At 49.7% G+C, this 20,126-nt stretch overlaps 2 protein-coding genes across 2 annotated transcripts in view; both read right to left on the minus strand.

Moving 5' to 3' along the window:
* Nucleotides 1–457: 457 nt before the first annotated feature.
* On the minus strand, nt 458–2,320 carry Insm1 (INSM transcriptional repressor 1). Its single transcript, XM_051183235.1, has one exon. The coding sequence runs from the start codon at nt 2,076–2,078 to the stop codon at nt 549–551; it is 1,530 nt and encodes a 509-aa protein (XP_051039192.1). The 5' UTR covers nt 2,079–2,320; the 3' UTR covers nt 458–548.
* A 6,961-nt stretch (nt 2,321–9,281) lies between these two features.
* The window catches only part of Cfap61 (cilia and flagella associated protein 61), a 266,015-nt gene continuing 255,170 nt past the window's right edge, over nt 9,282–20,126 (minus strand). Inside the window, exons 25-26 of the mRNA XM_051183146.1 lie at nt 19,316–19,406; nt 9,282–9,532 (exon numbers count right to left, since the gene is read on the minus strand). Coding sequence (XP_051039103.1) covers nt 9,332–9,532; nt 19,316–19,406 — 292 coding nt within the window. The 3' untranslated portion in view covers nt 9,282–9,331. The remainder of the gene's footprint in view (nt 9,533–19,315; nt 19,407–20,126) is intronic.

Below are 20,126 nucleotides of genomic sequence, written 5' to 3' on the forward strand. Positions count from 1 at the left end.
CAATTTGATTTGTTCACATACAAAAAGGTAAAGCCAGACTCCAGCAGTTCACAAGCCATAATAAAGCTAATCGTGTGGGAAGTTCAATTTACAGCCTGTGAAATATAAAGGCATTTATTCCTCAAGATTCACCCAAAAACAACCCGTACGCTACAGACATTGAAAGCGGAGATTGGTAGGCAGAGCAAACCGCATTTTCTAGACCATGAACACAGCGAATACTAGCAAGAAAAACAGCTTCGCCCCTCAAGGGGAGGCTTCCAACCACGAGACAAATGCATACAGCTTTTTTTTTTTTTTTTCCTCCCCTGTACAGAAAGAGACGGACTCCTGTTGCTCCATGGGTGGGGGTACACAACGCAAAGGGGGTAGGGTCCAAAAGGAGTCACAGCGAGAGGACCAGGTTTACCATCACGCCACACCAAGAGAAGCGAAGACGACACTTTTACCCCGGGATGGGGGCACCCCAGCACAGAAATGGGGCCGCGCTCTCTTTGTGGGTCTCCAAGTGAAGGCACAGTTCTGGGGGCCGGGACCGAGGGCGCACTCTAGCAGGCTGGGCGCACGGGCACCTGAAGGAGGATCACCTGTCTATTCTCAGACGGGTGGCACTTGTTGATGTGCCGCGTAAGACCCGGGGAGCTGTAGAAGGTGGCCGGGCAGTACTTGCAGGGGAACACCTGGGCAGCGTGCAGCAGGCGCAGGTGGCGCTCCTGGGCGCCCTTGCTGGGGAAGGTCTCCCCGCACACTGGGCACAGGTGGCACTCGGCGGCCGCACTCAGGCCCAGGCCGTCGCCCACAGCCTCCTGGGGCGCCTTTTCGTCGGACCCCGCGTAGAAAGCTAGTATGTCCTCGGCGGGAGGCGGCGGTGGCGGCGGCGCGCCTTTGGCCTGCAGCGCCTGGTGATGTGCCAGCAGGTGCTTGCGCAGATAGGCCTGGCGACGGAACTTCTTGGCGCAGTGGTGGCACTCGTAGAGCCCGTCCTCGGAGCCTGACTCGGATACGCCGCCGGGGCTCGGCGTGTCCCGATCGCTGCCGCCGCCCGCAGAGTCGCGCGCCTCGGCCCTGGTGGCGGCTTCCGGCTCCGGCGCACGGGTCGCGGCAGGCGCCGGCCGCGGTTTGTGCCAGCGGCGGTGTGAGGCCAGGTTGGCCGGGCAGCTGAAGACCTTGGCGCACTCGGGGCAGCGGTACTCCACGCGCACGATGCGCGAGCACTTGTGCTGCGCCAGCGCGAACGGGTCGGCGTACTCCTCCTTGCACAGCTGGCAGATGAACTCGCCCAGCGGCCGGGTTGTGCCCCCGGCGCGGCCCCGGGGCGCCTCTACCGGGCCCTCCTTGATCTTGAGCCCCAGCACCGGCGACGTGGTCACCTCATCCTCGAAGTGCAGCTTGCGGATGGCCTTGGGCTTTTTGGCGCTCGGGGCCTTGGCTGCCTTGGCAGGTGGCTCTGCAGCGAGTGTGCCCGGGGGCGCGGGCCGCTTGCCCGGGGGCCGCAGGGCAGCTGCGGGGGACAGTGGGGGACCAGGCCCGGGACCCCGGGCCGCCTCGGCGCCGGCGGAGAACGCGGTACCCATTTTGAGCTCAGCGGGTGCGAAGAGTAGCGCGTCTCCGCCGCAGGTGCCGCCGCCGCCTGCGCCGTTGGCGCCGCCGCCTCCCCCTGCGAGCAGCGCGGCGGGCGTAGGGAAGGACTCGGCTGACACCGGCGAGCCGAGGTTGAAGCTGCGCTCGAAGTACTTGTGCTTCTCGTGCTCGCGGCTCACCGGCCGCGTGGGGCTGTAGAGAGGTGCGGGGTGAGCAGCCTCTGGGTTGCCGAAGTGCGTGGCCCGCGGGCCCGGAGGGGGTGGCGGCGGGCCCGGTGCGCAGGCAAGTGCGGCGGCGAGCGCTGCATGGGCGCGCTCCGCGAGTGCCGGCGGAGGAGGTGGCGGCAGTGGCCCGGGGCTTGGCACCGGGGGCTCGGCGCGGGCGCCCCCGCAGCCGGGTGACAGCAGCAGCTCGCGGTCACCGTCCTCGCCTCCCCGGATCCGGTAGGACACGGGCGTGGACTTCTTGCTGCGTTTCACCAGGAACCCGCGGGGCATGTTGGCGTGGTGCAAGGGCAACGCACTGGCTGAGTCCCACCTCCGTGCTCGGTCCCGGCGGTCCTCAGTGCTCCCAGCCCATCGCCTGCACGCGGCGGTTTCGGGACTCGCGTAGCGCCCGCGGCGGCTGGACCGGCTCTGCGCCCCGCACGCGCGTCCCTGTCTCCGGGCCCGGGCGCCTCTTCCTTTTAACGGGGGGAGGGGGCCATTGTTCTCGCCTCCCGCTTCCCCCAGAGCCAATCAGAGCGTTCGCAGCTCCTCAGCCGCGGAGGGTGGGAGGGCGACGAAGCGGCAAAAAGGGGGCCGGGACTCGAGGGTCGCCCGGTAGGTGCGGCAGATGTACCTGAGGGCGCGGGGCCCCAGCGCGCGCCCCTCGGCCGCCCCGCCCCGCCGCGCCCGGCGCCGCCGCCCCGCCTGGTCCAGGCACACGCCCGGCCCCGCCTCCCTTCACGGTCTGCTGCTCCTCTATGGGGAGGCGCACGTGCCTGGGCTTTGTGTATCTCCTCCGGGGGGCGCGGAGCCGCCAAATGGGCCCGTCCATCAGCACGACAATGTGCGCCCCCCTCCCGCGCGGGGATTACCCGCGGGTCGCGAGCTAAATAGCAACAAAGGAGAAGAATGGCCCCAAATATGTCAGGAGGGTTCAATCCGCGAGCCGGAGCCCAGGGGGAAATTGGGCGCGCTGATGGGGTGGGGGCGGGGACGACCAGAGGTCTGCGGCTGCGGCGGGAGTTGGGCGCGGGAGCCCCGCACGCTCTCCAGCAATGGTCGGGTAGGGAAAAGCGCCACAAAGTCGAGACAGCCAGTGGTTGGCCAGGGACCCCGGGGTTCCCAGTGTAAACAAGTCAGGTATGCGGGCTTCGGCCGAGCACGCGGTCTGTGCTCTAAGGCTTGACCTGACGGTGAGCCTCGAAAAGCTTCTCTCGAGTTGGAGAAACTGTTGGCAGAGCACGTTTTCGATCGTCCGCGGATGCGGGCCTGCAGCCTTGACTGGCTGGCTTCCAAATGGAACTTGAATGTCTGAACTTACTTTCCTTTCCCTGAGATCCCCGAGGCCCCGGGATTGGCGTCCTTGCCAAGGTCAGACCCAGGCTTCGGGAGCCTCCCCTCTGTCCAGGGCCCAGGCAACGCCTGTGGAGTTGGCCCAAGCTGGCCACGAGCAGTGAAGTTGGTTTCCACCCTCTGCGCAGCCTCATGCATTTTCATTCTGAGCGGGCATTTTGTCTGTGGGTAGACATCAGATGCTAAATCAAGGGCTCCAATCAAGGCGCTGCGGAATAAAGCAACCGCCTGTCTGGGCAGCCCCCCACCCCCCGAGCCGTGCCCCCTTCACCTTTGTGAAGGAAATTAACCTCCCGCTATTGAGCGCGGGTCGCGGCCAATCTGGACGCAAAAGAGACGCGTGCTGCTGGGGCGCGCGGGGGAGGGGGGCAATCTGTCCTTAGAGGGAGACTGCAGCCTGAGGACCAGCAGCTTCCCCAGTGCCACCGGGGAGAGACAACAGGGAAGAACACCCCTCGGTACACACACACCATACCCGACGCCCGATTTGGACGCAGACTGGGTTACTTGTCTAGCATTCTCTTCCCGGCCCAGAGCCCAGGAAACACAAAAGATTGCATTTCTCGGGGAAAGGAATAGGTCCCTACGAATGAATGCACATTAGCCAGGACTGCCCTTCAGCAGGAAACAAATAGCCGAGACTCATCAAATATCACAGCTGTAGGAAAAATGTCACTTTACTGAAAGTGAAGGAAACATTTTTTTTTCTTGCAATGCTCTGTGAGCCTAGATTTTGCTGAGTTTCAGTTATGCCTAATTCCACTGAAGGCATTTAATTGTTTTGGGGTTTCCCTCTGAAAATACCCTGGCTTGGAAATTAAACACAGTTTTTCAACAGAATCCACTAGAATAATAAATTGTAATGGGGACAGTTGTTAAGGTGAGTTAACTGGGGGGGGGTGTCTTATGATTTTATGTCTGTGATTTTCTTTCTTTCTTTCTTTCTTTCTTTCTTTTTTTTTTTTTTTTTTTTTTTTGATCCATCAACTGAAAAGAGGAAAACACACAAAATGAGTGCTGTGCTGGTTGATAATTCTTTAAAAAGTTAGAAGCCCTAAAAATGAATTTACAATTCATGAATGTTTCGGTCTGAAAACAACTGGTGTTATATCCTTGCCCTTTTGAGCGCCGATTGTGACTACTGATGAAATTAGGAGAGAGAGGATTCCGAGACAGCTTCGACCAATTTTATTTTCTAATCATGAATCCCATCTGGGTTGTGGGATAATAGGGCAGTGCTGGATGGTCTACCCCCAACAACATATTTAGTCTTGCGTAGGTACCACTCTTTTTATTAAAAAGACTACCAGGAGAGTTAAGCGCCTAATGAATTCTTAAACAAACAAACAAAACCCCACTAATAATTGTAATGAAGGTGTGTGTGGGGTTGCATATGACCAACAATTGGGGGAAAAATCCTTGCCCTAGGGAATTCAAACAGGGCTCTTGATTTAGTCAGGAAAATTTATGCAGATGTTTAATGGTTGTTTTTCACTCTGGTACAGTTAAAATAAATGGAAACTTGGAAAGTTCTGGGACACTTAGACTGCGTGCGCCCACACAGGCATACACCAGCCACCCTTCAGCAGGTGCAGTCTTGCACCGGTGGTGGGTCTCCACCATGGTCTGCGGAATTTTCTCGGAACTTGCTTGCCTGCAGGGACGAGGACACCGACTCCTGAGATGTGTCTTCTTCCTGAGAAGAGCAAAGCGCGACCATGGCCTGCTTCTTCACACTGCGATCCGGAATAATCGGCGCAGGGAGTAGGGGTGGGGAAACCCTGAGCTTTACTTTTCCTTCTTTAGAGGAGGAGGGGGTGTCTAACGGAGTCGGTGGGAAGCAGGGCACTGAAGTGCCCCCAGAGGGGACACTTCGGCAGGGACCGCTTGGGAAAACCTCCCAGGCCTCTCCGATGCTTGTGCTTGCAGAATGGGATGTGGGTACCGGCTCCCAAGGCTGCATACTTGGAGGCTCGCAGTGCACAGTCCTCTCCTATTCTTTGTGCACACAGCTGCTGTCGGGGCTCACTGTGACTCCCCAGCTCTGCTTCGAATGAAAGCTGAGAACGCTGGGAGTTCCTGGAAAGTGGGTGTCTGGGTACCAAGGATAGTCTTTGGGAATTTAGCTGTGGGTCTGGGTCTGGAGTTGTACTAAGAGCTTTGACCACGTCGAAGGATATTCACGGGTCAGCAGGGGTCTCAGCCCTCGGCCGGGCAGAGGTAGTTTCTGGAGATACAAGGGTGTGTGTGTGTGTGTGTGTGTGTGTGTGTGTGTGTGTATGTGTGTGTGTGTGTGTGTGGTGTGTGTGTGTGTGTGTGTGTGTGTGTCGGGGTGAATGTCTCTAGTTCTCTCTAGTTCTCTCTGCCATTCTACAGCAGCTCTCTTGACTTAACAGAAGCACCCAGCCCAGCGCCGGGTTCCCACAAGCCACGACTGGAAGGCATTGAGCCCTACTGTCCCATGGCCACCGCCAGATCCTGGAGGGGCCAGTGTCCAGAAGCTTTGTGTTTGCAGGAATGAAGGGTTGTCTTGTCAGTCCCAGGGGCACGCGAGAGACACGCGCAAGCGGGATGCCGCCGCCCCTCCCGGCCCAGTCCGGCCTCTGGGCACCTTCCGGGCCTCCCCGCCCCGTAGGCCGCTGCCTTTGTTTGGCACATTAGCATAAAGCTGCCACGGATCTCCCGTTTAAATAATTCCACACAAAAGGAGAGTGCATGAAAGAGATCGAACAAGGGTGAAGCCGCGAGGCCGAGCTGGGCGCTGGGCGCGGGAGGGACGCGCTCGAGTGTCCCCTCCCCTCCAGAGCCCAGGGCCCCGCAATCTGCCGCGTACCCATTATGAAGCCACCGCTTTCATACCGCCACCACCCCCTCCCCGTGCCGTCGGGCCACCGCACACTCATTGGAGTGCCCTCAGGGCTGTTTGTTTTTGCTTTGGGTGCGGACAGTTCGGGAGGACCCGGGGTGGTTGGATCCAAGGCTGCTAGAGGGGTGGCGTTGGCGAAGCCAGCAGGTGTGGGAACGTCTCAGCTGGAACCTTTGGGCTAGAAGAGCGCGGGACAACGCTGGCCGGGCCGGGTTGACAATGAGCGTGGGTGCAGAGGCAGCCCTACCCCCCACACACACACGGCCCCCGTGCCCCGTGTCTGAAAATGAACCCACAGAAGTGGAGCCAAACCCACCAGTGAAACCGGCGAATCCGCTGCCAGCACCTCACACCCCGCATCACCACCCCTCTGGGCCTGATTCTGTCCTTGGGTTCAGGGCGTGTTTCCCTCACAACTTATCCTCTCCCATTCGGTACACCTTTCTGCCCTTTCTCTCTCCCACCTCCTTTGATGGTTTTCCCTCCCTCCCTCTTTCCTGTCATCCTTTCCCCATCTCCCCCACCCCAGTCTTCCTGTGTTTTCCTCCCCACCTGTCTCCTGGTCCTCTCCTCACTTCTAGTCGCCCCTCGACCTCAGACCGTCCCTCTCCCCACCTCTTTCAGCTCCCTTTCCCCCTCCCCCAGTGTTTCTTCGCAGGTCTTGACAATCCCTTCCCCCTTCCTCATCACAGTCTTCCCTCCACCTCTGCCCTTCGCTGTCCCCTCTTCCTTCTCTACTCTCTTCCACTCTTACCTTCTCTTTCCCCCTCCCTCAATCTTCCCCCACTCCTCTTATCCCCCTCACCCCCCAAACGGGCCAACGTGTGTTATTTTATTTGTCTAGAGAGAGCCTATTTGTTCAGTGATGTGTGGCCTCCTGGTCGCCTGCTTTAATGGGGGACGCGGAGGCTGGGTTTCTGTGAACATTAGCATACAGCTGCCGGGCTCCCGCCCCGGCCCCGCGCTTACTTTATGCCCGCCTTATCTTCACTTCTCTCAGCCAGAAAACAATCAACAGCTCCTCACACACGCGACTTTCCAGTTCGACCCTGTTAAGACTGGCTCGCTCAACTGCATTCTGTCCTTGTAATCCTTAGCGTTCTCTCTCTCTCTCTCTCTCTCTCTCTCTCTCTCTCTCTCTCTCTCTCAATATCGATTGGGTGACTTTTTTTTTTTAATCCTCCAGGCAGGTTTTCTTTCTCTTTCACATCATGTCTTACCTTTTTTTTTTTTTTTTTTTTTTTTTTTTTTTTTTTTTTGGAGTGATATCTGAGTGCAGTAAAACCACAAGGAGGCATCTGTAGAAAGGAGGGGCCTACATTTCTCTTTCAAGACCTGGCATCTGTGGGAACACGAGAAACATCAGTGAAGCAGCGTTTGGAAATTTAACTTTACTATTTTCTTGACGATAGTCTCTGGTTAAAACAATATAACTCCAAGATCAGGTGGGGACCCTCTGAGATGTTCCAGTGTTGGCCTCTTTGAATCTCTATGGTGGACTCTATTCTCTTGAAGCCCCTAAGACAGACAGTTTCAAGCTGTGACCAATGGCTGTAAGGGCTTCACTTTTTAGGAAACTTGTTCTCAATGGCTGCACATATATGCCAAAGGTCCCAGATTCAGAATTTTGCTAAGAGTGGGACACGAATTAAAATGTCACTGGACACATCTTGTAGGCCACAGAGTGTACTCACATGTGTTGTGATGCCCATGGCTACCCTTGTAAAGGCAGCAAAGACAACACCATTGGTAACAGATTTATGCAGGACTTGCTGTTGAGGTTAACATAGTCATCTGGGGGTACTTTTGTGTGGCTAGAGGCTTTATCATGGTAATAGCTGGTCACAAAAGTCATAACTGTTAAACCGGCTCGACGACTTTGTTCTGTTAATCTCTAGCCCATGATCCCAGGGCCTGTCACCTAAACCTCTGCATTTGCTGAGGAGATTGACCCAGGTCCTCCCCAGAACTGGAAGAGGGAAGGAAGAGATCCTGGTTCCTGAGCTGACAGCCCTGAAATATGTGTTGGGTGTGAATTCTGAAGTGTGGTCCAGCAGCCATTGGTTTCCATTCAAGTGATACAGTTTGTGCCATATGGCCACTGCTGCCCTCCCCCCTCAACGCTCCATGCATTTGTGTAAAACCTATGTGTGAAGGAATCAGCAGCATTTCTTACTTGCCTTTGTATGGCTGCAGAAAAATGGGAGTTCAGTGTTCTGGAACAATGTTGCTGTGTGAAGTGTCAAATAACTTGGTTGCTCAAAGTGCAGCAGACTTGGATGGTACATGTAGACTCCTGGATGGCCCAGCTCCCATTGTGCTTTGTGGGGGCTGAGGGAATCTTGTCACGGTGCCTTTGGGTATGCGTGTGTGATGACACCTGTAATGTGTGCATTAAAACCAAGCCCTACTGTGGATCAGCACACGGTTCCCATTTGTTCCTGAATTCATGTGCATTTGGAGGTGGGCAATTAAAACTTGCTTTCCATGAGAGAAGGTTGCTTGTTTTCTCCCTCCCCCGTCCCCTTCCTCCTCCCCCTTCTCTCTCCCCCCCCCTTTTTTTTTTTTTTAGAAATAGTTCCACTTTGCAGTCTAGGCTGGCCTCCAAATCACTATGTAGCTCATAGCTCAGACTGGCCTTGAATTCATGGTGATCTCCTGACTTAGCCTCTGGTAATGTTAGAAAGGAGAAAAAAAAAAGTTCTAATCCACATTGGACACACTAGGGATCAGTTCTCCTCCTACCCCCTGTGGATCAGAGTCAAATGAAATGAACCAGATTAATTCCCCTCTACATTTTAGAATTTGAAATGTGTGTGAATTTCCCAGGCTTCTAATTTTCTTAGTCTTTATGTTCATAATCAGAAACATGAATTTAAAAAAAATAATAAGGGCTGTGAAGATAACTCCTTGGTGTCAAAAGGTTAGTTCCACCCGGGCCTCCTGAGGGTAGATGACAGATTTAATTTCTCCTTGTCTGTTTACCAATTTTCCATTCTGGATTCATTATTCGTCTATCACTATTACTTGGTAAGCATAGGAAGAGCTAATGGAACTGATATCAGAACACTGTAGGAAATCAAACAGACTCACACACAAGGTAAAAACAAGTTTTGCTTAGTAGGAGTTCATTCTATTGCTAGAGTGGATTATTCTGCACAGAACACTCCCTGGTTTGTAAAGCCCCCTGGATTAGCAGTGCCACACAGGTGAGCGCCACCTACTGGAGCACCAGGAAATCACCGGAGGAAGGACGTGGGTGGGGGGAGGAGTAGGGGACGGTGACCGGACAGAGGAAGTGGTACCAGGGAGCCTCTGGCCACAGTTAAATGATGCCAGGCCACGCGTACATGGGCAGGTGGTACTGGTTGTAATGAAGGTAATCCAGGATGCTCTTCTCCAGCAGGTTTTTGTAGATGGAGTCCTCGAAAACCCTTTGGAGGTATTTCTGGGGCTTCTCGTTCAGGTTTATTTCCTCATCCTCTATCTTGTAGGCCAGCTGCTCCATGGAAGGCATGTCTGTCTCCTGTGAACACAGTTAAGGGGCCAGAGTCAGACTTCCAGGGCAGTGTCAGCTCCCCAAGGATGGGGGATTGTTCTAGCTTTGTAGAAATTATTCATAAAGGTGACAAAATAGAGCCAATGCACACTATTGTTCTTATGATTTTTCAGTGGACAGTTCAGGACACACCACCCCACAGCTACCATCATCATCTGTCTGTCTATCTATCTGCAGAATTTGCATCCTGGATGACAGAAACTGTCTCTGTTAGTAGGAACATCCAGTCCTGTCCTCTATCCACCCCAGTCCCTGGCTCCTTTCCAGGGCACCTCAGACAACTGCAGCCATACACTGTCTTATGTTTTGTGGCAGGGTTCTCTCTCTCTCTCTCTATCTTCCTCTCTCTCTCCCTCTCCCTCTCTCTCTCTCTCATAGCATGATTATCACCAAGGATAATAATTTTAAGTCCTGAATTTTTCAGATAAAATTATTTGCTTGTTTTAATATCTGGACATGAACCCCCCTGGATTTTTGGTGGTTTATTGCCTTGGGTCTTGCTAAGGGGGCAGAGTTTAAGACCTTCAGAATAATAATGTTCTCTGTACAAATTTTTATAAACATTCTTAAAACACAGGACTCAGAAAGAATAAAGCTCTTTTAGACTATGCACAATCTGAAAAGAATAGAGTTTTCCGACATCCTGTAAAATTTTCAAACATACAGGTTGATAGGCGGCACTGCAAAGTGCACACTCCATCCCTGCACACCACTCAGATCACATAGGTGGCCCTTGCTGTAGGGCCCTGCCCATCTATGGCAGGGTTGTGATTGAGAACAACTGATTGTCCCCTGTGCCCTCAAACAAACTTCACAGTGTATTTACACCAACTTCCAACATCCCCATGTATTTCCAACAGAACAAAATGAAGAAAGGAAGAAAGAAAGAAAGAAAGAAAAAGAAAATGAACTGGAGTTACCTGGGGGGTTCTACTGGACCATCCCAGACAAAAGACTCAAGCTGTGAGGAGACATATTATCATCTGACTATTGAAGCAAAATATGACCAGGTTTCAGAGATTATAAACAGGGAGTGTGGAACAGTTGGGGTATGGCACAGAAATGAAGACTGAAAGCTGAATGGTGGCTGGGGAAAGGCAACTGAAGCCTGGAACCAAGAGCTGGGCTGCTGAGAGCTTTAAAGTGCCAGCACAACCCACGGATACAACCTGCTGTCAGGGTGAACTGGTTCTTTCTTCACACTTTTCTGTGAATCTATTTGACCAACACGAAACATTGAACTGATGGAAAGTGGGACTTGTTACTGTGCAAGGCTGGCCTACAGTGGTGGTGGGGGGTGGTGTAAGGTCACAGGGTGGCACCTGTGACCTCTCCCCTCACACCATGCTTACCTACCACCAGCTCACCTCAACGTGCCCCATGTCATATGTGACCTATTGTATCTGCCTTCTTTCACTTAGCACAATGTCTCTGCTTTCCTAGCCTTCTGAAAATTCCCTTATATTTAATTTCATTTTTAGCGCATGATAATTGTGCATATTATGGGGTACCATAGCTTGTGAGATGATTAAGGCTAGACATTTTGGTTGAGGATCTACCGATAGGAATCATATCTATACAAAGCATGGGATACCTGGGGGCTGCCGGTCCAGACTTGAGGACAAATGGTCCTAGAAGTAGTGTGGGTGGCAGGGAAGAAAGGCATGCCTTTTTACAGTAGGGCATCTTGCAAACAGCCATACTTGCACAATGCCACCAGTATGTTTAGAGACATGTATACAACACTTATTAATATTTCTGAGACCTGTTCTCCATTGAATTTAGTTTGAATCAAAAATGAATAATGATCTATTTGGAGGTGGTCACATGATTAAGGCCAACTAGCATATCCAATGCTGTGTATACTCACTGTGGCATGAACATTTAAAACCCACCTTTATGATAATTCTGAAACAACTATACATTATTAGCATCAGTTGCCAGGCTGTACAACAGGTGACTCAAACTTACTCAGCATCTCCTCTTCCCCCATTCTCCCAGCCTGGCCAGCAATCTGCAGCCACCACTCTAGGCTCTTCAGATTTTGTAAGTGAGACTATGCAGAGCCTGGTTTCTTTCACTTAGCAACAGGTTAATCCACATTGTTGTACAGAACAACCCATTTTAGGGCTGGACAGCATTCTACTGTGTATACACATCAGAATTTCTTTCTCTGTTAACCCACAGGTGGGCAATTAGGTTGTCCCTGTACCTTGGCTATTAATGCTGCAGTGAACACTGGAGTGTAGACTTACCTCCCACACAGCCATTTTGTCATGAACTCCTCCGGAGATAGACTCAGCACATGGTGAACTCCATCTGTGACCTCTGTGCTGCTTTCCAAGATGGCCCCCACTTACGCTCCCACCAGCGGTGTTCAACAGTTTTCTTTAGTCTGTGCCTTCACCAGCCCTTACCTCCAGCTTTTTTTATTTTTTATAACAGGCATCCTAATGGGGTCTGGTGGTCACTTGCTGTGTTTTTAGTTTTCAATCCCTGGTGGTGTTAACTCCCTCTCTTTTTCTTTCATGTTTATCTGCTGACAATTTGACAAATGTCTTTTTAGGTCATTTGCCTATTCTTTTTTTTTTTTTATATATAGCTATTTGTTTTGTTATCAAACTAACTGAGTTCCTCATGCACTGTCCATATCAGGCCCTTATCTGATGTGTGATTACAAACACTTTCTCACGCCCTGTGGGTTGTATGGATTCTGTTCACCATCTCTTTGCTGTGGGGAAGCTTTTCAGTCTGACCTAGACCCATTCTTTATTTTTGATTTTCTCACCTGTGCTTGGGACGTATCTAGAAAATTTTTGCCCAGACATCAAGGAGTCTTCCTCCTATTTTCTTCTAGGATTTCTGTGGTTTCTATTTTATAAGTGTTCTGATAAGAACAGTTTTTTTGTTGTTTTTGTTCTTTTGTGTGTGAATGCCTCGTTTTCTCATTGTCCTTATCAAAGAATCTGCCCTGTCCCCACAATATAGTATTTTTGTTAAAAAAAAATCAATTATCTAAGGGGATGGAAAGATGGCTCAGTGGTTAAGACAGTTAAGAGCACTTTCCCACAGGACCAGAGTTTGGTTCCCAGCACCCACATGGTGGCTTATGTCTGTAACTGGAGCTCCAGGGGATCTGGTGCCCTCTTCTGATCCTTTTAGGAACTAGACATACAAGTGGTACACAAATACACAGGCAGGCAAAACCTGTGGAACATAAAGATTTAAAAACTAACAAAACACCTTAAAAATCAGTTTACTAAATACATTGTATTCATTTATGAAGGTATCAAAGGAAAAATAATTTTAAAAAAGGGATCTTTCCAGCAGATTGGACATACTTGCGGGCTCTCGGTTTTTTATCCTGTCGGCCAGTGAATTTGTTTTTACTCTAGCACCATGCAGTGTTGGTTACTGTAGCATTGACATGTATTTCAAAATCAGGTAGCATGGTGTTTACAGCTTTATTCTTTTTTCCCCCTTTCAAGATTATTTTGGATATTCTAGTATTCTGTAGTTACATATAAATCTGTGATTTTGTTTTTTCTTTAAATCTGTTCCTGTGCAAACAGCCATTGGAACTTTTCTAGGGACAACACTGAATCTTGTGTAGCTTTGAGTGGTATTGACAAATGTTCTAGTTACTTGTGTCATCTTCAATTTCTTTATTTCCCTTTGGCTCAAGTCTTGGGTGTCTGAAAGGCTGTATAGTGCTGGGAGATGCAGCCTCCCACACCTGCTTGAGGGATGGCCTGTCTTGGAAACACTTGCTGACCAGGCCTGGGACCACCAGCTTGTAGAGGTAGTATGGGTGTCTCCATCCCCTCTTGAGGAATATCACCTGTCCATCAAGGTAGTGCTGTCTGGGGGTTACAGAGTTGGAGATCTGCTGGGCAGGCCCAGGGCAGAAGGTTCACAGCAGCCTGGCTGGAGTTCTTTATAACATGGCAGCTTCTGCAGATACTTCCTCCATGCCCAGACTTTCTCCTGTTATTTCCATTTGGGGTCTGCTGTTCTGAGAAGTACATGGCCATGGGACTGGTTTCCTGTGGATGATTCTGGAGGACTTACACTTATTTGTTTGCTTGGTTGCTCATTTGTTCCTGGAACTCACTGTATAACTGAGACTGTCTTGATCCTCCTGCCTCATCCTCCCAAATGCTGGGCAGAATTCCAGGTGTAAGCTCTAGTGCCTGGCTACATCCTGAACTTTAGTCTTATTCAGTTATTCTGTATAGCTGTACTTACAAAGTACCACACTGATTTGTTACTGTTGCTTTGAAGTAAGGGTTGAAGTCAGAAAGTGTGAAGCCTTTCACTTTGTTCTGCTGACAGTTTTGGCCATTTGAAATCTTTTGTATTTCTATGTCCATTAAAAAATGCCGTTGGTAATGGGAGGTAGTGGCGGTGGGGTACACCTTTGATCCCAGCATTCGGGAGGCAGAGGCAGGGGTCTCTGTGAGTTCCAGGCCAGCCTGATTTACACAGAGTGAGTTCCAGGACAGGCTCCAAAAGCTTCACAGAGAAACTGTCTCAAACAAAACAAAACAAAAGCCTTTGGGATTTTGATAGGATTTCATTGACTCTGTAGAATGTTTTGGGTAATGCTGCCATGATAACAACACTCTCTCTAAGTACTCCTGAAATCCAGTTGCAGAGATGGGGGAGTGATGAGCAAAGGGGTCAAGACCAGGCTAGAGAAACCCACAGAAACAGCTGACCTGAACAAGGGGGAGCTCACAGACCCCAGTCTGATAGCTGGGAAACCAGCATAGGACCGACCCAGACTCCCTGAAAGTGGTGTTAGTTGGAAGGACTGGGCAGTCTATGGGACCTCTAATAGTGGATCAGTATTTATCCCTTTTGGTTTGAGCATTGGTAGAGGTGAGAACTCTAGTGGTTGGCTGTTTTGCTTCTCTGATCTTCATCTTTAACCCCAATATCTGTCTCTGGGTTTGTGTTATGAACACCAATTACAATTCATGCACTTACTGATGGAGACACATCCCCTGCCCTGGTGAAAAGTTTTACTTATTGATTCAAATTCTTTGTTATAGCTCTTTAGCCATTTTCTGTTTCTTCTTGGATCAGTTTCTAGTTTCTGTGTTTCTAGGACATGATATACCTTATGGAGATACGACACTGGGTTATTATTTGAAATCTCTCATTCTTCTTCCCACAAATAGATTTATTTTGGGGTATGTGTGTGTGTGTGTGTGTGTGTGTGTGTGTGTGAGAGAGAGAGAGAGAGAGAGAGAGAGAGAGAGAGAGAGAGAGTAGTGTGTGGGCATGATCCTTTTGCAGAGGCCAAAAAGGGGTGTCAGATCTCCTGAAGCTGGAGTTACAGAGGGCTATGAGCTTCCAGACATGGCTGCTGGGAATAGAGTTAGGCTCCTCTGGAAGAAAGCAAGCACTCTTAGCCACGTTGTTATCTCTGCAGCCCAGCCTTTCCTGTTTAAAAAGTTGGTGTCTATACATTTCTCTCTGAAAACTCTTTCTGCATACATCTTTTGAATGGTGCGCTCCCATCTGCACTCCCCTCTTGTAACCCTTCTGCATTCTTCTTTGACCCACTCACTGGTTTCTTAAGAAGGTTTCTAAAAATTTGTGAAATTTCCAGTTTGCTTTCTGTGCTGGCTCCTAGGTTTACTATGCACTTACTACTGGTGACGGCACTTTAAACAGTTTGGATATTTTAACAATAATTGACAAGGTTCTGTGGTCTTGAGTGTCCTATCCTGGAGAATGTTCCATGTGCACCTGAGCTCTCCAGCGTTGTTGAACAGCAGTCCCATGCACCTGTGCTTACTCTTGTGCACCTGTGATGGCTCCTGAGCACCTGTGCTGGCTCCTGTGCACCTGTGCTGGCTCCTGTGCACCTGTGCTGGATCCTGTGCACCTGTGCTGACTCTTGTTCACCTGTGCTGACTCTTGTTCACCTGTGCTGGCTCCTGTGCACCTGTGCTGGCTCTTGTGCACCTGTGCTTGCTGCCTCCTGTGCACCTGTGCTGGCTCCTGTGCACCTGTGCTGGCTCCTGTGCACCTGTGATGGCTCCTGAGCACCTGTGTTGGCTCCTGGGCACCTGTGTTGGCTCCTGGGCACCTGTGCTGGCTCCTGTGCACCTGTGCTGGCTCATGTGCACCTGTGCTGACTCTTGTTCACCTGTGCTGACTCTTGTTCACCTGTGCTGGTTCCTGAGCACCTGTGCTGGCTCCTGTGTACCTGTACTGACACTTGTTCACCTGTGCTGGCTCCTGAGCACCTGTGCTGGCTCCTGTGCACCTCTGCTGGCTCCTGGGCACCTGTGCTGGCTCCTGTGCACCTGTGCTGGCTCCTGTGCACCTGTGCTGGCTCATGTGCACCTGTGCTGACTCTTGTTCACCTGTGCTGACTCTTGTTCACCTGTGCTGGTTCCTGAGCACCTGTGCTGCCTCCTGTGCACCTGTGCTGGCTCCTGTGCACCTGTGCTGGCTCATGTGCACCTGTGCTGACTCTTGTTCACCTGTGCTGGCTCTGTGCACCTGTGATGGCTCCTGTGTACCTGTGCTGGCTCTTGTACACCTGTGCTGGCTCCTAGGCACCTGCGCTGGCTCCTGAGAACCTGTGCTGGTTCCAGGTAGTTCACAGCATTGTGAACATACTCTTCTTCCTCTCCTGAAGTCTGCTCTAGCTCAAATACACTGAAATATCCAATCCTTACTTTATATACATTTTTCTTCCAATCTTTCAACTCTGCTTCATATATGTGGGGGCTCTGTTATTAAGGGTGCATATGTTACTTCTTTCTTAAAGGAATTGTGATTTTTGACAATAAAAAATTTGACTATGGATAGTGACTCATAGGCTTTAGTCATAGATAAAATGAGATGTTCATGAATTTATAATAAAAACTGAATACCAGGAATGCCATACTTAATGTTTGAGATCCCGTACTACTTTGGCAATGAATTAGAAAGAGATAAGAAATGGATTAAACCATCTCCCTATTTTAGAAAAAGAATTACTGCTATTCTTTAATGCAGCTGCCCTTTTCATTTTTCTATTGTCAGGTTCATAGATGAAACACCTGCATGTCTGTGTGGTCATCCCTTGCCCCGTGGGTTTCAGTGCTGTGGCTGTATTAGCTGCTGGTGGCTGACATCAGCAGAACCATCCTTTGCTTCCATGTGCTTGCACACAAGTCTTTCTGGATAGAACAGCTAGGCCTTGTTCTGTGGTTATCTGAGGGTTTGCCCAACGCCACCCTGAATTTGCACAGCAGCAGATACCATGCCACACACCACTTCTCTGTGTGGCTTTCCTGATTGATGAATGGAAATGATAAAGGCCCTCATGGAGGCAGGCCACACTCCGGTTAGAAAACCCACAGGAATGACTAGAACTCCTCGGTGCGTTTGTTGGCACAGGTCAAAAGCCACTCCTACCCTGAGTCAGCACAGCAAACTGGCTCACAGCCAAAGTCAGGTTGTGGATGAAAATTTTGGGGAGCCCTGCGGAGTCCTGTCAAACATGACAGATGCCACTAAGTTTAACAGCTTTTGATTCTTTTTTCTCAACACTTGCTCCAATATTAATGTGTCATTGCTAATGCTCAAGTACATTCATTGTGTTCAGCATCTCCTGAGTTTAGACAACGATGTCACAGTGTGGTGTCATACAGAAGTTGTACTGTCCTAAGGGACCCTCTGTGCTCACCTGTTCACCCAGACTTCTCTCATCCCTCTAAACCCCGGAAACTGAATTTTATTGACGAAAATATGGTCTGTGGTGACAACTATAGTAAAATATTTCTAAGCTTTCTGCTTTCCGGTATTTACCTCAGACACAGGCTAGTAACAAGAAAACACTATGTATATCCTAAAACCCCTGAGTGCTGTGCAGAACAATAACCAGGCACCTCAAATGTGGGATTGAGAAAGCTTGGGGCAAGATTGGAGAAAGATTGAGACAAGTCTTTATTGCAGGGGCAGCTTTCAGCTCAACAGATGACATTTGAGAGGAGGGGAGGTGTCCGAGATGTTAAGTAGAGATGGTAAGTGTGGTTCAGACCTCAATGTAGGCTGACCTCCTTCAGTCTCCAGGATGGAGTGCAGTGCCTGTGTGACCTGTATCCATCTTTAGTATATGGTCGGCTCTCCATATCCACAGGTTTCACACCAACAGATTCAATGAACAAGGGACCAAAACTAATTGGAAAAAACTACACCTGTATTGATAATGTTCCTGTGTCATTTACTTTTCCCTAAATGAAGAGGTTCAGGCCCCACAGGGTTTTAGTGGGCTATTTAAGTAATCTAGAGAAGATGTGATGCATGCAGAAGGGTGTGTAGTTCTGTGCAAATACTGCTCCGTCCTATGTAAGGGACTTGGGCATCTGAATGCATGCTTCAGTATCCTCAGGGTACTTAACTTGGATTCAGGGAGTGTCTATATACTGCAGTTAGAATGACCTAAGCACCGTCTGACCTTCACATTTTCTCACATTGCTTCTCCCTCAGGGCCATGTGGGATTGACTGGAAGCATCCGTGCTCTTGGGAGCTTTGACTCTTTACTGTAAACTTTTCCTATTGACACTGACCTGCTGAGCGTTTAACTGTTTGGACCCTAAAACATGACATTTTGATTTAAACTCTAAAACTATGCTTCCAGTTGGAATCTAGTTCAGATTAGTAAATTGCCTACATTTTGTAGCAGGCTCCCGAGGACTCATATTGGAAATCGAGGAGTGAGGATGAGACAGTGATTGGACCCTGTATGGCCCCCGCCCTCCTCTTCTAGCTGGAGAATGAGAGTTTCCAGTCTGAAGCTTGTGAACCCAGACCACTGTGTAACTACCCTATGGAGGGTGATTTATTCTCATTGGTGTGAGGTCTAGGGGGTTCCCCCACCCACCTCACAGGGCTTTGTTACATTAAGTGAGGTGGTGTAAGATGGGGCTAGACTATGGTAAGGGCTACATAAATTATGTCATCTAGGCTCTCCAGTATTGTGGCTGTCCTTCAGCACATACAAGGCTGAAGGTCCTGTGACAGGGGGCATAGGAATTGTCCACTGAAACATCAGAATGATACAGAAGCTAATAAAGGCCCAGGTATGTTGTCTCTAGCAATCAAGGTGGAGCCGAGAGGATATTCCACCTTCCCCACCAAATGCCTCCTTATCTCCACAGAGGTATTTTGTTTTTTTAGGGGACCAGGTCTTTTGAGATAATCTTGTGTAGCTTAGGCAAGTCTGGAACTTGCTATGTAGCAGAGAATCATCATGACTCCCAAGCTTCCTACTTCATTGCCAAAGTGTTGGGATTAGAGACACAGGCCACTAGACCTGATATTTTAATTTTTTTAAAAATACACTCATTCATGCATGCATGCATGCAAATGTACCCTCAGCAATAACAGACAGAAAACTAAAGGGATGCAATTTTCATTCTAGGCAGCAGGTAAAAACAACTTACAGCTCATATTCAGCTGATCATGAAGATAAAGCTACTCATTAAAAAAAAAAAAAAAAAAAAAAAACGCTAGCGTAATGTAATGTCCAGAGAAAGATTTAAGGAAAGTCACTACCCCTGAACATCACTGTCTGCGTTTATAGACTCCAGTTAGGATGACGTTTATTTAAGGAAGTACAAGGGTGCTAAAAAACCACTGTGAGATGGAAATGTGGGAAAAAGTCTAAATGATCAACGGCTGTCAACTGCTTACAATTTGCAAGGAATAACACCCACATATCCATTAATCACTCTTACCTGCTTGGAGTTTAAGATTTGGCGCAACTCTTTCCTGAGATCAATAAAACGATCGTGGAAGAGGGCCATGCACCACGGCTCCGTGAAGTAGCTGGTGAGGGAAGAAGAGATTCAGTTAGCTGGCAACCCTCTCATTACCACTAATAAAGTATTTACCTGCTTTTTTGCCTTGATAAATTACAGTTCTGGCCCCATTGCAATCGTTTGCTCATAAAGAGCCTCGCAGAGCAGCCTGGCCAATCAATGTTTTAAATGGGTGTCCCTGATGGAAGGCCAGGTTCCGTAATTACATTTAAAGTGCTTTAATTCAGAGCTGGGGCAGGACCCAGTGAAGAACCCTGATTTTATCAGAATTTAAAAGCCTGAAGACTTGTAAAGAACGGCGTCTCCATTATCTGCCCTCATTTGAGAAAAACAGATTGCGGGATTGACTGAACTGCTGCATGAACAGATTAAATTTGGGTAGAAAATAACACAAATGTTGTTCGTCATGAAGGTTTCTGGATTAATAATGAGCAGAAAACAGGCCACCTCAGTGTCGCAGCCTGGCCTCTGCACAGCCAGCTGGTGCTTACCTGAACCTCATGCAGGGAAGCTGTGCTTTTGTGTTCAGGCTACTAACTGGTTGCCGAAGGCTGCACAGACGCCCATTTTATACAGAGACCAACACAGCCCTCCGCCATTCACAGTGATCCCAGAAAATGTGACAGGGTTGTGGAAAATCTGATACATTTTTGCCTTGCCATAACCAAGCACATTTACTGAATTTTAACCTGTGCTACATTGTACTGTGAAGCATCCTGGGACAGGA

This window comes from Phodopus roborovskii, unplaced genomic scaffold (assembly GCF_943737965.1).
Source record: "Phodopus roborovskii unplaced genomic scaffold, PHOROB, whole genome shotgun sequence".
NCBI classification, from domain to species: Eukaryota; Metazoa; Chordata; class Mammalia; order Rodentia; family Cricetidae; genus Phodopus; species Phodopus roborovskii.

Excerpts from the sequence above, each read along its gene's own strand:
- Insm1 (XM_051183235.1), bottom strand. The coding sequence starts at position 2,078 with ATGCCCCGCGGGTTCCTGGTGAAACGCAGCAAGAAGTCCACGCCCGTG.